The sequence below is a fragment of the Telopea speciosissima genome, chromosome 4 (genome assembly GCF_018873765.1).
Source record: "Telopea speciosissima isolate NSW1024214 ecotype Mountain lineage chromosome 4, Tspe_v1, whole genome shotgun sequence".
Taxonomy (NCBI): Eukaryota; Viridiplantae; Streptophyta; class Magnoliopsida; order Proteales; family Proteaceae; genus Telopea; species Telopea speciosissima.
Window position 1 is genome coordinate 71639 of NC_057919.1, and position 16556 is coordinate 88194.

Consider the following 16556-nt stretch of genomic DNA (forward strand, 5'->3'; position numbering starts at 1 on the left):
GGCCTAGAGATGAAGCTCCTTGCCTAATGCAATAGCTCTACCGTGGATGGACCGACACAACCGGATTTGAAGAAACAAATCGAAGCGAATTGAACCCAAACCCCAAAGGGAGCCGAAAGTGATTACTTGTTTATTTAGCGGAGGGTTACTTGTAATTGTTTATTAATTGTGTTGGGTAAATTACATCGGAGATAAATTAGTAGTGTCATATTTTTTTTTTAGTTTCATAGACAAGTGTATTTCTAGTTTGAGTTGGATTGTTTTCTAATTTATACAATGGAAAGAATATAATGGAATGAGATTGAGTTGAGTTTGCTTACAGTGGGGAGTGTTTGTGTGTTCTGCTGGTCAAGTTGCTTGTTGGTTGGAACCCTTATTTACTGATCTCTTCCTCATCTCAGGTACTATCTCTAATCTTTTTCTTTCCCCCTGTCCAATGTAATCTTCCTTATCCTCCTCCTCTTCCTCCTCCCCTCGTTCTGTCCCAACGTCACTTTCAATCACCACTTCTTTCCTTCAATCTCCTTCACCCCCTTCATTCTCTTTATACCACTTTGGGAAATCATTGATCACCCTTGGGAGATCCTGTATGCAAGTCCCCAGTCCTGGCTACTGCTGGGACTAAGTGTCTCAAACTGAAACTCGAATCTGAATTCTGTTCTTACTTCTTGCGCTAGAGATGGTTGCAGAATAAAATAATAATTTTTATTGGAGCCTAATTGGGCCTTCTATTACTTGAATTCAATACGGTTATGAGTCATGAGATTATCATAAAATCACAACTTGATTGGATCTGTTTTGGTGGAGTTCTATCGCTTGAAGCCTGAATAGGTAGTCGTTGGTTGTTTGGAAGAAGAATTGGTGACAATATAGTCATCACATCCCCTCCTTTTCCCAAAATACCCTTACCTTTTATCTTAATTTTGTTCAATTCTTATTTTTTTAATTAATGCCTGATTTACCTTTATTTTTTAATTAGTAATTCTTATCATGTCCCTTCACTACTTATGTACCTTAGTAGACCTTTAAAATCCTGTTTAATTAAAGAACTGCCATTAGCCTCTATTTTAGTTGTTTAACACTTGGGTGGGCCCATAAGCGAACCGAACCAGGGTTTCCAAACCCCAAATTACATCATTCCCACTAAGGACCTCCCAACAATTAAGCTCAAGCAAACATCAGGATCATTTCTCCCCCAGCGAGTTGACTCAGATGGTACCCTTGGTCCTTATCCAAACTCGACGGAGTCAAGTTCTTTTTATAGAAGAAGAGTTGATGCAGTAGTGCTATCAGGGCTGAACCGGCATGACTCGATCTGGAAACCTACACTGAAACGAACCGATCCCAAAACTGGCTTTTGGTCTAATGGGGGTTGGTAGGAAAAATGCTATAAACTCTTATTATTAGTTAGCTAAGTAGGCGATTAGATCCCTCGAAGTTCATTCTCAACAAATCCTCCCTTGCTGCAAATCAAAATCCACACAATACCTGATTGTTACAGTACCGCATGGTATTGTTCTAGAGAGGGTATTTCAGTTTTCAGGCTGCTGGTTTCCGAGATTGTAGACTATAATCAAGAGGCTCTATGGTTAACTACCTAATCCCAAAACCATGGCTTGATTGGAATTTTTTGTTAAGAACTCCATCCATTGAAATCAAGGGAGGTTGCTGCTGGGGTGTCATGTTCCTATCATGGGGGAGAAGAAGAAGAAGAATTATTATTACCCTTAAAGTCATATTAATGTAGTCCTTGATTGGTAGAAGACCAACTAGGAGCCAGTAAACCAGGATATGTTATGAACAGGTAAATCGGCCAGGTCAAAAATAGGTTTTTTGGTGAAAATTGGGACTAGGGTTTGGATCGATTATTCCTAGTGTAGGAAATGAAATTTGATTCAGGTATGATCTGTTTCTGATGGTTGGATTGGTCTATGAAGAATTTGGGTAATGGGATGATCTCCAGAAATAGGTGGGATGTTGTGGTTTGAATGGGGTAATGGGAAAACAGCTTGGTTCGAGTATTCCAATTAGGCAGGAGAATACTCTATTCAATTATGTGAAGGTGTTGTTAGCTGAATGGTTTGTTAAGAATTTTGGGAGATAGGATGGTTTCAAGAGATGGGCGGGAAAATTAGGGTTTTGGGGTAACTTAAACTGACTAGGAAACTGAAATAGACTCAAAACAGAGTCCTAATCCAGCACCACTAAACACTTAAAAAGAAAACTACTAAAATCACTTAAATTGAACCATTGGTTGAACCGGTTCAATTTATGAACACACACCAAAATAAAACTAAGTATGGAACTAAAACAACTAATCCCGTATGCAACCTATGTACCCCTACTTTAATGTCATAAAAGTGACCTATTACATTGAAAACCCATGGGACCAAAGGCCCAACATGTATAGAACCCAACCCTAAACTTATTCCTAATAAAACAAACCTATTTTGGTGATGAATCTGTATCACATATATTATTTATTTACAAATTATCCTCTCCCCTCTTGAGTTGCATTTAATTATTTCGGTCCTCCTTCGAAATCCTCACATCATCCTCCCCCCACTGTTAAGTAAATTACTATTCTGCCGCTGCTCTCTTTACCTTTCCTAGTAGGGTTCCGAACTTCAAGAAAATTACAGAATTTCCATCGACCCTATTATTTGAATTGTTTATCACTTGGGCGGGCAGATAGCGACACATAATTGAGGTTTTTAGAACAACCCATGGTTGCATCACCCACCCTGCTTTCATGAGATTTTATATACCTCCTTTCAGCCATTAAAACACAGAAGGCATTAATTATGAATCCAAGTTCACAAAAACAACTCCATCTACAGCCAAGATGAAATTTTCAATTCGATTTAACAGTCCTTATGTCCAACAACTAAAACTGAGAAAGAGATTTCATCAGCATTCTCTGGCATCAAGCTCATGTGACAGTGAACCCAATTTTGTTGGGAGATCTCTCCTGTTCTTTTTAACTTTCTCGTTCTCTTTTCTTTGATAGAAATCTCCCCTCTTCATTTTCTTTTATCGCACTTGAGGGGGCAAGCTTGTCATAAAAATAAATGCTCACAAGCTTTGTTCAACTCATCTAAACTTGTTGAGGGTTCTAAAATAAGTATAATAGAGCATGTGCCAGTTATAACCTATCTCACCATCACATAACATAAGGGGACAATTGGTCTACCTGCAATTTGTCAGAACACCAGAAGCATTTCACAAAAGTGAATGTAGGTATCTAAAGTAAGTAGTCAGAAACCTGGAAAAGGTGTAGCTGTAATTTACTTACCCTCATTTTATTTACCCGAAGCATTTCAGAAAGGAGAAAATCATCTATTAATCAGGCTGAATTTGGGGGAATTGCAACTCCAAAGCACATAAGCTGAGACTTGTTGAAGGCAGAGGAGGGTTACAGCCACACAAGCAACGGAAGTCAAGATGTTGCATAAGCAACAGTCCTGATTCCTAAGGCAACTACTCACCTTATGTTTAAAGGTGCCCATACCCAGATGATAAAGGAAATATACCTGTGATATGGAAAGTAGGCCTTGGATGGATGACGGCAAATGTAGCTGTAATATGGCACTTGCCTAGGAGTCACTTGGCTCGAGTGGGTGCTAGGAATTTAGCATCACCTTTGTGCCATGACAACTATCCAAGCAACTTACCTTTATTCTCCCCCCCCCCTTTCCTTTGTGAGGAGGGAGCAAGTAAATGCCATGTAGTTACTTGTTCAAGGAAGTAATTTTCTTTCTGTTAGTCTATACACGGTTTACAAGCCATTATGTAATCTACCTTTATGTTATCTGTTCCTGCCCAGGGCCCCTTATGTTGGTTTCCCAGCCCAGGTCTGTTTATGTTGTATCATACTCTGATTAATAAAATCCCCTTTGTTATCTATCAAAGAAAAAAAGAAGCATTGATTCTTTCTCCAAGATTTTCTCACAGATATTTCTTTCCACCACGAGTAGTCAAACATTCCATTTTTTCAGGAGGCTGAGGCTATATTTAGCTAGGTGAGTTCTGCAGTAACCCTCTTCCTGCAGTCTTCAACTACATCATGCAACGAATTCCACAAAGTTAAAGAAAAATATAGAGCAAATATAAACTAGGTTTGATTGAATATTACAGTGATTAGGAGAAATAACAAATGTTGCCAAAAAAAAAAATTTTAAAGAATTAAAGAGAATGGTAACAGTATGGAGAATGTACACCTCAGAAATTGATAAAGTACCTTAGGGAGAAAAACACAACGTTTCAGCTGAAAATTAAGAACATCAGGTAGTGTGCGCAGCTTAATGCAACGGGTAGCATCAACTCTTGTGCCACAGGATTCGCAAAAATATTGATTGTCACCCCGTAATTCTTCCACACTAAGGTAATCATCTAAACTGGCATCCAAATTTTTTAATCCCTTGATATTTAACTCAAGTTCATAAAAGTCTTCCATCTTTGACGATGCTTCAGAATCACTTCCACAGATCGAGCACCTACAGAAAAAAATTGTGTAAACAGACAACAGTTATCGATTAAAAAGAAAAAATGACATTTCCAAACATCAAATAAGAAACGAAACATTTGAGTGAGATGAATATATTTCTACTGGTATTTAGGTGGTTAGAGAGTGTCAATTTGAGAACTTGTGCCCCAAGGCACAGAGTAGAAGAGCCACTTAGAATCTCAAGAAGGGTTGGAGCTGAACTAATTGGCTGGCATCAGTTAAATAAACATCAATTCCACTTATTGTGTTGTCTGAGTCATACTTTCTTTTATCCCCAAACATCATTTCCATCCGCGTCTTGTTTTGGAATATCCACTGAGGTGACCAAAATTGTACCGGCCATTAAATATCTCCCACATCGCAGCTCCAATCGGGCCCAAATTTTGTGGACAGGTTGAACCGAAGGTCCTTGGCACACATGTCAAATTTCAGCCGAATCCGAGTTAACCAGTGATGCAGATCTGGAGGTGTATTCAAGGAGGAAAAACACTGCTACCCAGCAGCCACGATTTTGATTTTGTACTTGGGTTGTTTTAATTTTTGTATTATGTCTTGTTTTGGTTCAGTTAGATGAACCGGTCTGGTCAATTTATGTCTTGCTTTAGTTTAAGTTATTAATTTTTACTTTATTGGTAATAATTTTGTAGTTAACTCCCATCAGTTAGAAACTGATAGTGCCATGTAATCCAAGCAAAGGGCTGCTCTTCTCTATTATTATCTATAAAAGCAACCCAAGGAGGCAGACTAAGCCCACGATTTACCTTAAAAATAACACTACAGCTGCTGTTGCTTGCTTGCTCTCCCATGGAGATTCCTTGGTGTGTAATCTGAAGAGGAAGGGACTGGTGTTTGATCCAGTCAACTCCTTGCAGTGGGAAACCCAGGAGGCTAATTCATGCTTGTGTTCTTCATCCTAACACTGTTCTAAAGCTGTTAGGAGACTCCCATCTTCAATCGATTATCCCTAAATAAGTTCAGACACTCAAAAACCTTGTTACTTTCTAATTATATCCTAACCTTCTAATTCTGCTCCCTTATTCCCCTGCTCAATCTAGCCATCAACTTTCTCTTATATTTTAAGCAAACCTTGTACCCTGTGAGAGGATCCTTCAATCCAGATTTCAGGTACATTGGACCATTGGATTGCTGTTTTAGGTTTTCTCCATCACCCTGTTCCTGTGTTGAGTTTTCTGCAGTTTTCATCTGTTTTATGAAATCGGTAGGGGGGATTTAACTTGCTGATTGCATAGTAACCTGTGGTATTGAGTTCTAATTAGGCTCAGACCTATATCAACATACCTAAGTTTCTAAACTGCTGTTCTGTTTACATCCCTACTACTATAACCGATTGCATATTCTTACCTGTGTTGTTGTTCTAAGTTTGACTCATTCCATATTTTAAGATCCTGTTTCGGGGATTGTTTAAGGCATTCAAATCAGTCCTACATTAACCAGATGGCAATACAAACCACAAAAAACTCCAGGACTATGAAGAGTGTACACAGGACTACGAAGTGATGCATGGAGGGGGGGATATGTCATTACATGGGAGGGTAACTGACTAAGTTTGATGCAAAATTTGATGTGTGGAAAATCAATATCTTGATCTGCCTGTCCAACAGTAGGAATTGGCAACATCAATCTACAAGTAGGGGCATTTGCTGGCAGGTGTGATATTAGGGGTGATCCACTGTTGTTCTTTATACAGTTAAAAGATTGTCCAATTGGGCCAATCGGACCTCAGAAGACTTTATATGGGTTCTATGGACATTGAGCTTCTCATTTTTGGGTTTACTGATGTGATGGGGCTTCTTTTATAAGCCCATAGTTGAGGTCTTATTTCTCTGCACGGTTGTAAGTATTAAGATTTTGTACGTCCCATGTGCTGTTAAGCAAGTTAGATTAGTCTAGAACAAATGCTTTTTAGTTAAGTATCTTATCACTTATTGTTAGTCAGTATTTTATGTTGTTTAGAGTCTTCTACAGAAAGTATTTGATCATTTTAAATTGATTTTTGTTTAGGTAACTGAAGGTATAGTTTTTTTTTCTCTAGACAGTCAGATTGTAGTAAAGAAATAAAAAAGTATTACAAAGGAGGAAGGAGGGCATATCCTGCCTATTACCAAAAAAAAAAAGGAATTAAGGTCCCACCTTCGGCAATGCCATCAGCAGGAAACCTCAAACCCTAAAAATTAAAAAACAAAATCTAGGTCTAGGTCTATCAGATGCATCCAAGAATAAATCTTCCTTAACATGAGGTGGAAGATCTAAATTTGCAGAAGGTTGAAGATTTAGCTGCTGCCTTTGCCAAGAAATCAGCTGTAAAATTTGCTTCCCTGAAGCAGTGACTAACTTTCTAAGTACTTGAACGTATAGTTTATTAGGTTTAAGAGTCCTAAAGTCAGTTTATTTGGTTTTTATAAATAGGGTAGTGAGTGACTGTCCAAGTACTTGAAGGTATAGTTTATTAGGTTAGAGAGTCCTAAAGTCAGTTTATTTGATTTTTATAAATAAGGGTTTTTTATAAATAGGGTGTTAAAAATCAGCAGGAAATCCTTGCGGCTCCAATGCTAGCAGTCTTTTTCCTTCTATCTTAAAAGAAAACCTACCACCAGCAGATCCTCTGATTGATCTACATTATTTGGTATCAAAGCCTAAACCAGCCATGGATGATACTTCTATTCTCAAGACTAGAGTTTGTTTTCCCAATAGAACTATTGTTCTATTCAAAGATGAAGGATGAAGTCAGAAGTTTTTGTAAGCCTAGAGTTTGCTTTCCCAAAAGAACTATTGTTCTATTCATAGATGAACGGTGAAGTCAGAAGTTCGTGTCGCAGTCCATGGTAGAGATGTTGACTAAAACGGATGAGATTATCATTGAATCTGATGTTGATGTTGATGTTTCCATCGAATTTTCAGTTTCTTCCTACTTTGGAGTAAGATGTCATGTATTTCCTTCTTCCAAACATGTCATCATACCTGGTCAATCATGGACAAAAGAACGGAATATTGTCCTAGATTGTGAAAGGAACTCATGTATGTTAAAACCCTCCCATCCACTACACGTCTTGATAGGGATGCAGCATAGTAGCTCTTCAGAGCCGGTTAAAGCAACACCAACAGTGCAGCCACAAGAACAGATTCTACTTGGACAGACACCACTTGGCCTTGTTTGTAAGGAGACCAATACGGTTGATTTCTTCTTCTTCCACAGATAAGAAATTGAGCTGTCGCTGATTTTTTTGAGAAGCTTTTAGATCCAAGTTTTAGAACTCAGTTTCACCCCTGGTTTCGCCAGACCACGAATCCGAGATCTCGGCGAGATCTTGCATTTTTTCCCGTCTCGACTCGATGGTGGGTTTCGATGGCTATATGGCCAAGATAGGTACCGAAACTTGACTTCCACCCTATTTTAGGCCATTTAAACACAGTGGAAACATTAGTTTTTACAAATTCAAACCCAAAATGATACTTTGACTTTGGAGTTGATAATCTACGGCGTATGTGAGGTCTACCCTAGTCTAAGCCACACAATATTTAGAATTCATAATTAAAGTAGAGGTGTAAAACAACTTAAAAAAGCATTATGAATTATAATACATCAAACCATAAACCATTTAAGCATTAGGCATCATATTCATATTTCATAATCATATATGGTGATGGTTCGACGATTTGTTAATCATTATTAGAAACTTGGAAAGAAAGTCAGAGACACAGGTTAAACAAATACAAGTGTAAGTGTGTAACAAGTCCTACCATTTGAGAGTAGCTAGTACTGAAACGAGTGGCTGAAGGTAAAACAGATATTTTCCACTATTTTGATCATGTTTCTAGGAAAAAAATTATCGGTGGACATTGTATCACATATAATGAGTACATAATCAACAAACAAGCATTGATCATGATTCTATAAAAACATTATTTTTTAGATGAATAGTTACGTAACAGTATTCTTGAGAAGCAAACGAACTCCCTTTCTTGATGTTGAAGCTTGAATGTTGAATCCACAGGCTTTAATCTTCAATAAGAGGTGAGATTTGCCAAAAAAATCCGCCAAAGTTGGGTTTTCCCTTCACAACAACAGACCGAGATTGGAGAGAGGAGGCGAGATTTCGACTTTGGGGTTGAACCTAGCCACCACATTTTGCTTTTTACTTTGCCGTGTGAAAAGGTTACCTCCGACAAAAGTACAATAGCCTGAAGTGGATTTCCTGTCAGGGTTACCACCCCAGTCAGCATTTGTGTATGCCCCAATGAGGAGATAAGAGAATCCCTTTCCCTGGTGCTGACTTCAAGTAGTGGAGCATACGAAGAACAGCAGCCATATGAGTGGAGTAGGGATCATATATGAACTGACTGACCGACCAAACTGACGGCAAACGCAATGCCTGGTCTCGTGTGAGAGAGAGACATCAATTTTCCCACCAACCTTTGATAGCGCCCCATATCAACTAGATCACCATCCTTCTCTAGAAGACGAGTAGTAGCCTCCAGAGGAGTGTCACATGGGTGACACCCTAACAAACCAGTCTCTGAAAGTAAGTCTAGAACATATTTCCTTTAGGAGAGGAAGATGCCTTTGGGAGAACTTCAATCCCAAGAAAGTACTTGAGCTGTCCTAGGTCTTTGATCTCAAATTCTCGGCCCAAGAATGTCTTTAGGTGAGAGACTTTCTCTACATCATTGCCAGTCACCACTATGTCATCAACATAAACTATGAGAAGAGTAACCATATCTCCATTCCGCTTGATAAACAAGGTGTGATCAGCATTGCTCTATTTGTATCCTATAGAGATCATTGCTACATGGAACCTTCCAAACGAAACCCGACGAGATTGTTTCAGCCCATACAATGCCCTCTTCAGTTTGCAGACCTTCCCATGAGTCTTGTCACAAGAAAAAACTGGAGGAACCTCCATATAGACTTCCTCCTCCAATTCTCCGTGAAGGAATGCATTTTTCACATCCAATTGCTACAAATCCCAAAAAAGATTGACAGCATATGATAGTAGAACCTGAACAGTGTTCAACTTTGCCACTGGGGCAAATGTCTCCTGATAATCAATGTCCTAGGTATGGGCAAAGCCCTTGGCCAGCAGCCTGGCCTGATATCTGTCCACTGTTCCATCAAGCTTCTGCTTGACAACAAACACCCATTTGCAACCCACTGTTTTCTTGCTCGAAGGAAGAGCCACCAGTTTCCATGTTTCATTTTAGATAAGGTCGTCATCTCTTCCATCATTGCTGTCTTCCACTTTGGATCTGATATTGCCTCCTGCCAATTTTGAGGAATAGCAATAGAGGAAAGAGAGAACACAAATGCATAATTGGAAGGGTACAAAGCATTGTATGAAACAACATTGTTGATGGGATGTTGGGTGCAAGATTTAATACCTTTACGGATAGCAATAGGTAAACCAAGAGAGGGATCCTTACCAGGTAACACAGCGGAATCTGGATTTGGATCAGGTTCTGACAATTGGAGAAGTGGTACAGTAGTAGTAATCTCAACTTGCTCTTTGTGTTTTCAGCTGAAGACTTGATCCACAGGAATTTGACTCACAGGTCTTCGTTTCCCCTGAATAGGAGGCACACTAGAGACTGAAGGAGGAAGCTCCCCCCGAATAAGAGCTAGAAGAGTAGAAGAAGACTACCCCCTGGATAGGTAGAAGAAGAAGATCAGACACATCTTCAAATACTGGATCATGCTCCCCCTGAAGAGGTGGCTGAGAATAGTATGCCAAGCATTCATGGAAGACAATATCCATGGTAACAAATGTACGCCGAGAAAGGGGATGATAACATTTGTATCTTTTTTGGGTAGCGGAGTAGCCCAAAAAAATTACAACGGATGCTCCGAGGATCGAGCTTACCATGAAGATGATGATTGCGAGCATAGCAAACACAACCAAAGAATTTTTAAGGAACCACAAAGGAGGAAGAACCTTGAAGGAGGTCAACTGAAGTACGCCCCATCAAGGACAAGGGTAGGCATACGGTTATGAGGTAGGTAGCAGTAAGTATAGCATCACTCCAATATTGAGAAGGAACTTGTCGTGCAAACATAATGGCCCGAGCCACTTCCAAAAGGTGTCGATTTTTCCTTTCAGTGACTCCATTCTAGGAAGGGGTGTCCACACAGCTAGTCTGATGGATGATGCCATTCTCAGCCAAATATGTTTGGAACCCTTTCCATGAATGGGAGAAAGAGAACCATTGGCTACTCGAACAGTATCTTTTCCAAAACAGGGGAAATAATGATGAAATGCATGAGAAGAACCAATCATGTGGTCAGTGGCACCAGAGTCTATTATCCAAGGAAGGGAGACAACCGATGCACACTAACTACCAACCAGAATACCTGAGGCAAAGTAAGAACCAGATGGGGCAACAGGCGCAGGTGCAACAGAAGATGCAGCGGAAGATGGCTGGAGCATGCAACGGAGGGCGTCTAGTAGCTCATCCCGAGTAAGACCAGTGTCAGCAAAGGGAGCTGCAGCAGGAGCAGCAGCAGCCTCAGTTAGATTTGCCCTCGGTTTGGGCTTCCCCCCAGCCTCGTTTAGCCTCAAAATCAGCAGGCTTCCCATGTAACTTCCAACATTGGGCCTTGGTATGATAGGGCCTGTGACAATGCTCATACTTGACAGGCTCTTTGGAGGCAACATTACCACTGTCAGTAGTGGCAAGAGGAGCAAGGCTGGTAGTAGTCTGTAGAGCAGACCTAGTAACAGAAGGAGCACGTAGCATCGCAGCCCGAGAAGTCTTCTCAGTATGAATCATGGCAAAGGCCTGCTCCAGTGTAGGAAAGGGAGACTGGTTCAACACTTGCATCCTAATGGGGTCATACTCCGCATTTAGACCCGCCAAGAAGTTAAAAACATGGATATTGTCAATGTGTTTGCGATAGGCAACGATATCAGCAGGTGTAGAGGACTGATAGGTGGAGGAGTGATCCACTTGTTGCCACAAGCTTTTGAGGGCAGCATAGTATGCAGAGACAGACAACTCCTTCTGAGTGAGGTCATGCGCTTTCTTGCAAATCACATGCACTTGAGCAGCATTCCCAACACGCCCATAAGTCTCCTTGGCAGCACTCCAGATCTGATGAGCTGTCTCCAAAAGCAAGAAATTGTCAGACAGATCTGGTTGCATAAAGCTGAGCAAATAAGACATCACCATAGCATCATGTGGCATCCACTTCTCTAGCGGAGAACTGGTTTTAGCCGGCTTAGTGGTAGTGCCAAAGATATGGCCAAGGAGGCCACAACCAGCAATGGTCAAGTAAGTAGTCCAAGACCACTGGAGGTAATTTGTCCCATCGAGCTTGATAGGGGCTGTAAGGGGAAGGAAGTCTGTCCGGGGCTGTCCATCAAGCCCAGAAGTTGAAGAAGAGGAGTCTGAACCTGTCATGATGATTCAAGAAACTCTCCAACAAGAGGAAGCAGCAATATCTCCAAGAAATCTCCAATTAAAGAGGCTTAAAAAATCGATCGAGTACTATTCAATGATGAGGGAAGAAGTCCTCAAACTTTCACAACAAACGGAGAAGGAGAACTATAAGAGACAATTCAGCAAACACTTTGTGGGCACTCTTGTATGCTGAAATCGATCCAAATAGGAAAGGAGTCCTCTTGGGGCCAATGAAGACACCTCAGAATCTAGGGCTAAGAGCAAGGTCGAGTGGCCTTCTTGAAGATTGAAAACAGCCCAGAAAAGAAACAGCAGCTGCAAGCAACTCTAAACCCAGAAATCGATGTAGGCAGGTTTTTTTGGATAAAAAACTGAAGTAGAAAATCGATTTGGGGTTAGGGTTAGGGTTTCAAAGAAATTGGGTAGGAATGGATAGATGATGGAGAAGGTTGCGAATGAAGCTCCAATAGAGGGAAGATCAACTCAGAAATTAGAAGGAGCTGAATCTTTGAAAGCTTGAAGAACAGCAAAATCGCAAGGAGAAAAACAGCATCTATCGGATATAGAGAAAGGGTTTATATCATGGAAAAGGAGGTAGGTGGAAGGGCAGCAACTAGATCGTAAGATCACCTCATTAGTGCTGCCCTAAGGTGAGGGGGAAGAACCAAGGGAAAAAGGAGAGAAGAGATCGAAGGAAGGAGAAGAAAAGAGGAAAAACGAAGGAAAATGGGTTTAGGAACCTTAGATCAGAATAGCTCTGATACCAAGTTAGAGAAGAGAGACAAGTGAGAATGGCTTAAGTGAGTTGTCTCTCCTCAGCCCTCTATATATAGATTTCATTAATAGGAACAGAATTACAAGTATACCCTCCATAGCCGACTATAATAGCTAAGGAGAGAAATAAGAAATAAAAAAACAAAGAAAATTGTCTAAAGTACCCTTATCGGGTTACATATCTTAACAGAGATATATGTCAAGATCTTGACTGAGATATTGTATGTTTTTGGTATCGCATATGGTTTCGTCTCAAGAGCTGCCGAAACCGAGAAAATTGCGAGATCTTGTACCATGTTCAGATCGCCATCGAATCAAAGTAAGAGTTCGATAATGCTAATCGAATGGAGATGATTCTCCCATTCTACAAAACTCGTGGGCGAGTTTTTTCCTTTATTGATGTAATGAACCTCTTTAATAAGCCATTGTGGGTAGTTAATTCTGTAAACAGGACTAAGCTTATAGATAACACTGTCAGGGTCCCATGTGTTGATAAGTAAATTAGTTTAGTTTAGGAATAGTCCTTTTTAGTTAAGTACGTATGTCCTATTGTTGGTCAGTAGATTATGTTGTCTTCTGTAGCAAGTATTTGATCATTTTCAGTTAATTTTTGTTTAGGTAACTTGAAGGGATAGTGGTTAAGTTGGTTTAATAGTCCTAAAGTTAGTTTATTTGGTTTTAAAAAATAGGGTTGTTTTTACACGAATTTATGAAATATTGGAATGAAAATTATTTTGATTTAATTAATATCGAGGTTGTTGCCTCTCTTTCTATCGCTTCTCCTCACTCACTTCCCCACAGTTCTCCCTTCCGCTTATACTTGTGGCTCCATTGCTAGCAGTCTCTTCCATTCTATCTAAACAAAAAAACAAATACCAGCAAATCCTCTGATCGATCTGCATTATTTTCCATTTCCAACGCTAAAAGGATGATATGGTGTTCATGCCAAACATTAACTTAAGAGATGTTACGCATAAGTAGCCACTTTATAGCCATATTGCAATAGAAAAAAGAATTATCACTAATAAAAGGACAAAAAGGCTGATGTGACAGGGAAGGGGTAATTTGTTTCCACACAATATTTCAAACATGACAGGATGGAAGCTTGCATCAACTTCCTAGGATGGTACAGAGGGACCAACTAGGAGGTGGTATATGATTTTGATTTCTGATACAACCACTTGTTTGAGATTCAAAAAACATAGAAAGTTCAGAACTATAAGGTTGTTGCTCCAAAAGTGAGATATTCATGCAGGCAGCTATATTAGACGAGATGTTTATCATTGGATCATATCTAAAAGGCATATAGAATCTCTTCCTTTTTTTTGGTTTTTTTTTTTTTTTGAGGGGGGGGAGGGGGACATGCACATTAATAGACCCTAGGTAATTTAATAAAGAAATCTTATTTCATCAAGCTCAAAGCAGGCCAAAGCTTACCGAGTCACATGAGACACGCTTCCTCGGAAAAGATCTTGAACAATCGTCTTTGCCTTGGAAACATTGGAATGGCTTAAAGACCGTTCAAGCAAAGACAGAAGTAATGTGAGGAACTCATGGCTATCCTGCTGAACACCATTGTCCAACTCCAAGGTCTTAATGAAAGGAGCAGAATCAATAAAAGCCATTTTACTGGAATGTAATTGTGCAAATAGTCGTGCAAGTTGATCTAAGACAGGTTGTTGCTTTAAAAGATTTGGTTCAACGGAGAAAATGCCTTCTCTGAATGATGTGTTAATGTAGAGGCATTGAAGAATGCTATTAGCATAGCACGTAGCACCAAGATTTGTCAAACCAGCAGGCGAATCAGTGGAAGCACGAAGATCCTTGCATGGATCTGGACCAAGAGCAAGAATAATATCTGACATCTTCTGCCATAAACCCGATTTTCTAGTTCCATTAGAAGGTGGAATTAACCCACAAAAGCAGTTTGGGTTGTCCTTTGAGTTTACACGGCAACCTTGACAAATGGGCTTCCAGGTCATATATAGTTGACGAAGATCATATTCAGTAATCTCACCTGTTCTATGAATTTTCCTACAAACAGGCAGCATAAAAAATTTAATATGCAAAAGAAATTTGAAAATCTAAGCATAAAAGGAGGCAAAATGTCATCCTGCAAAAAGAAGTGGTTGGTACCTCAGAATTTCACACAAATTTCCTTCGCTGTTGTCAGGCCTGTGTCTTTTATTTTTGCTGCGGGTAGTTGGCCTACTCATTCTATCACCAATTGAACACCGCTATTACACTTGGATGCACATTTCTCATTTAAAATTGGAAAAAGGATAAATTTTTATTGGATGTCCATATATGATTGGGTGTTTGCAGCAGAGTAGAGTATTCTCAATTAAAATGAGTAACTCATGTTGTAGTGCAACTTCTGAGAGATAAAAAAACATCCATACCAGATAAGAAATTTGATCAGTAAAACAAAAAGCTACACATCCAAAAGAATTCCAATAGAATTTAAAATAGTTCCTAGGGAATATTGTATAATAGAAATATAACAGCATTAAAAAGAAGCATAATTGATTAATATGGAAGAAAAAGAATTTTTTTTTTGGGGGGAGGGGGGGCCACTCCAAGGGAATGCACGTGTACTTCAATTCAAAGAAAAATCACATCTTAGCCTCTTTTAGACAAACAGAGAGATATAATTATGAAACAAAATCAATACCACATCAGATGGCTTAACTTCATACCACTGGAATACGAAAATCTTAGGATTGTATTAAATCATAAGAGAAGCAACTGGGGAAGAATATTTCAAGGTACAACCAGAAATGTTAAGACACGACAATTAGCACATTATGGGCAAAATAAAATTACAGCAAACATAGTAATGCCATAAGACAGGTTACATAAGAAGACGTCACAAGAGAAATTGACACAAAGGATCTAATTCCTATTTTGGTAACAAGAGGTATGCGCAAAACTGGAAGTCTCAATGGAATAATTCTAAGCAAAGGTTTGACTCAAAGAATACCCTCAAAGATGCAAACTATGTTGGCCCAAACCCCTGTGATATGGATGAAAATGGGTATGTTAAAATGAATGGGTGTTTATGGGAAAGAGTTCACTCCAATTGAGCTTAGAAGCTCATTGGCGCATGTCTCTGGAATGAGCATGCTCATAGTGTACTAGAACAGAAATTCTAGCAAGTGTGGAGAAAATGGTTTTAAACACACATGTGCTTTGAATGTGCTGGCCATATCATATTATAGCTGATTGAAATGATGCACTACATTGAGCATAAGCTGATAGCATATTATGCATTGAAAAGTGGTGTTGAATAGTGATCACTCATTCGAAATTGAGAAAAAAATAATATTTGATCACTTCACCGTTTTGGAAAGTATGCCAATAGGAGTAGATGATTTATCTCCTAAAGTCAGTGAGCTATATTTGAAAAAAGCCAGTGATGTAGGACAAAACATGAAGAAAAAGAGGCCAAAACACTGTTCACGTGAACAGTGTCACAGCCCCACATGTTGCCTTGGTGAGAATGCTACTAGAGGATCCCATGGGGCCCAACACCAGATTGTATGAAAACTTTTTAGAAGAGTCAATTTTTTCTATGCGTGGGGATTTAGAAGTTTAATTTAGTTTCTAGTTTCAGATTTAGAAAGTAGGCTTAAGTTTTTACTTTTAATTAGACCTTAGTTTCTATTTTTGTTCCTTGCATGTTGGCTGAACTATAAAGCCTAGTTTCTATTTTCAAACTATGAATAAATGGAAAAAATCTAAAACCTAACAAAAAGAAAGAGAAGGAGAGAGAGGATAACAAAACCGTTGATCAGACTATGACCTCGACCGTAGAAGACTCGGAGTAGGACAGAGCCGTGAAGGAGAAAGAAATGAAGAA

General features: G+C 39.4%; 1 protein-coding gene across 1 annotated transcript in view; it reads right to left on the reverse strand.

The window, feature by feature from the left end:
• LOC122658126 (ubiquitin carboxyl-terminal hydrolase 26-like) overlaps positions 1–16556 on the reverse strand; it is an 86318-nt gene that overhangs the window by 59811 nt on the left and 9951 nt on the right. The window contains exons 2-4 of the mRNA XM_043853027.1: positions 14831–15071; positions 14132–14728; positions 4241–4496 (exon numbers count right to left, since the gene is read on the reverse strand). Of these exons, the coding sequence (XP_043708962.1) occupies positions 4241–4496; positions 14132–14728; positions 14831–14910 (933 nt within the window). The 5' untranslated portion in view covers positions 14911–15071. The remainder of the gene's footprint in view (positions 1–4240; positions 4497–14131; positions 14729–14830; positions 15072–16556) is intronic.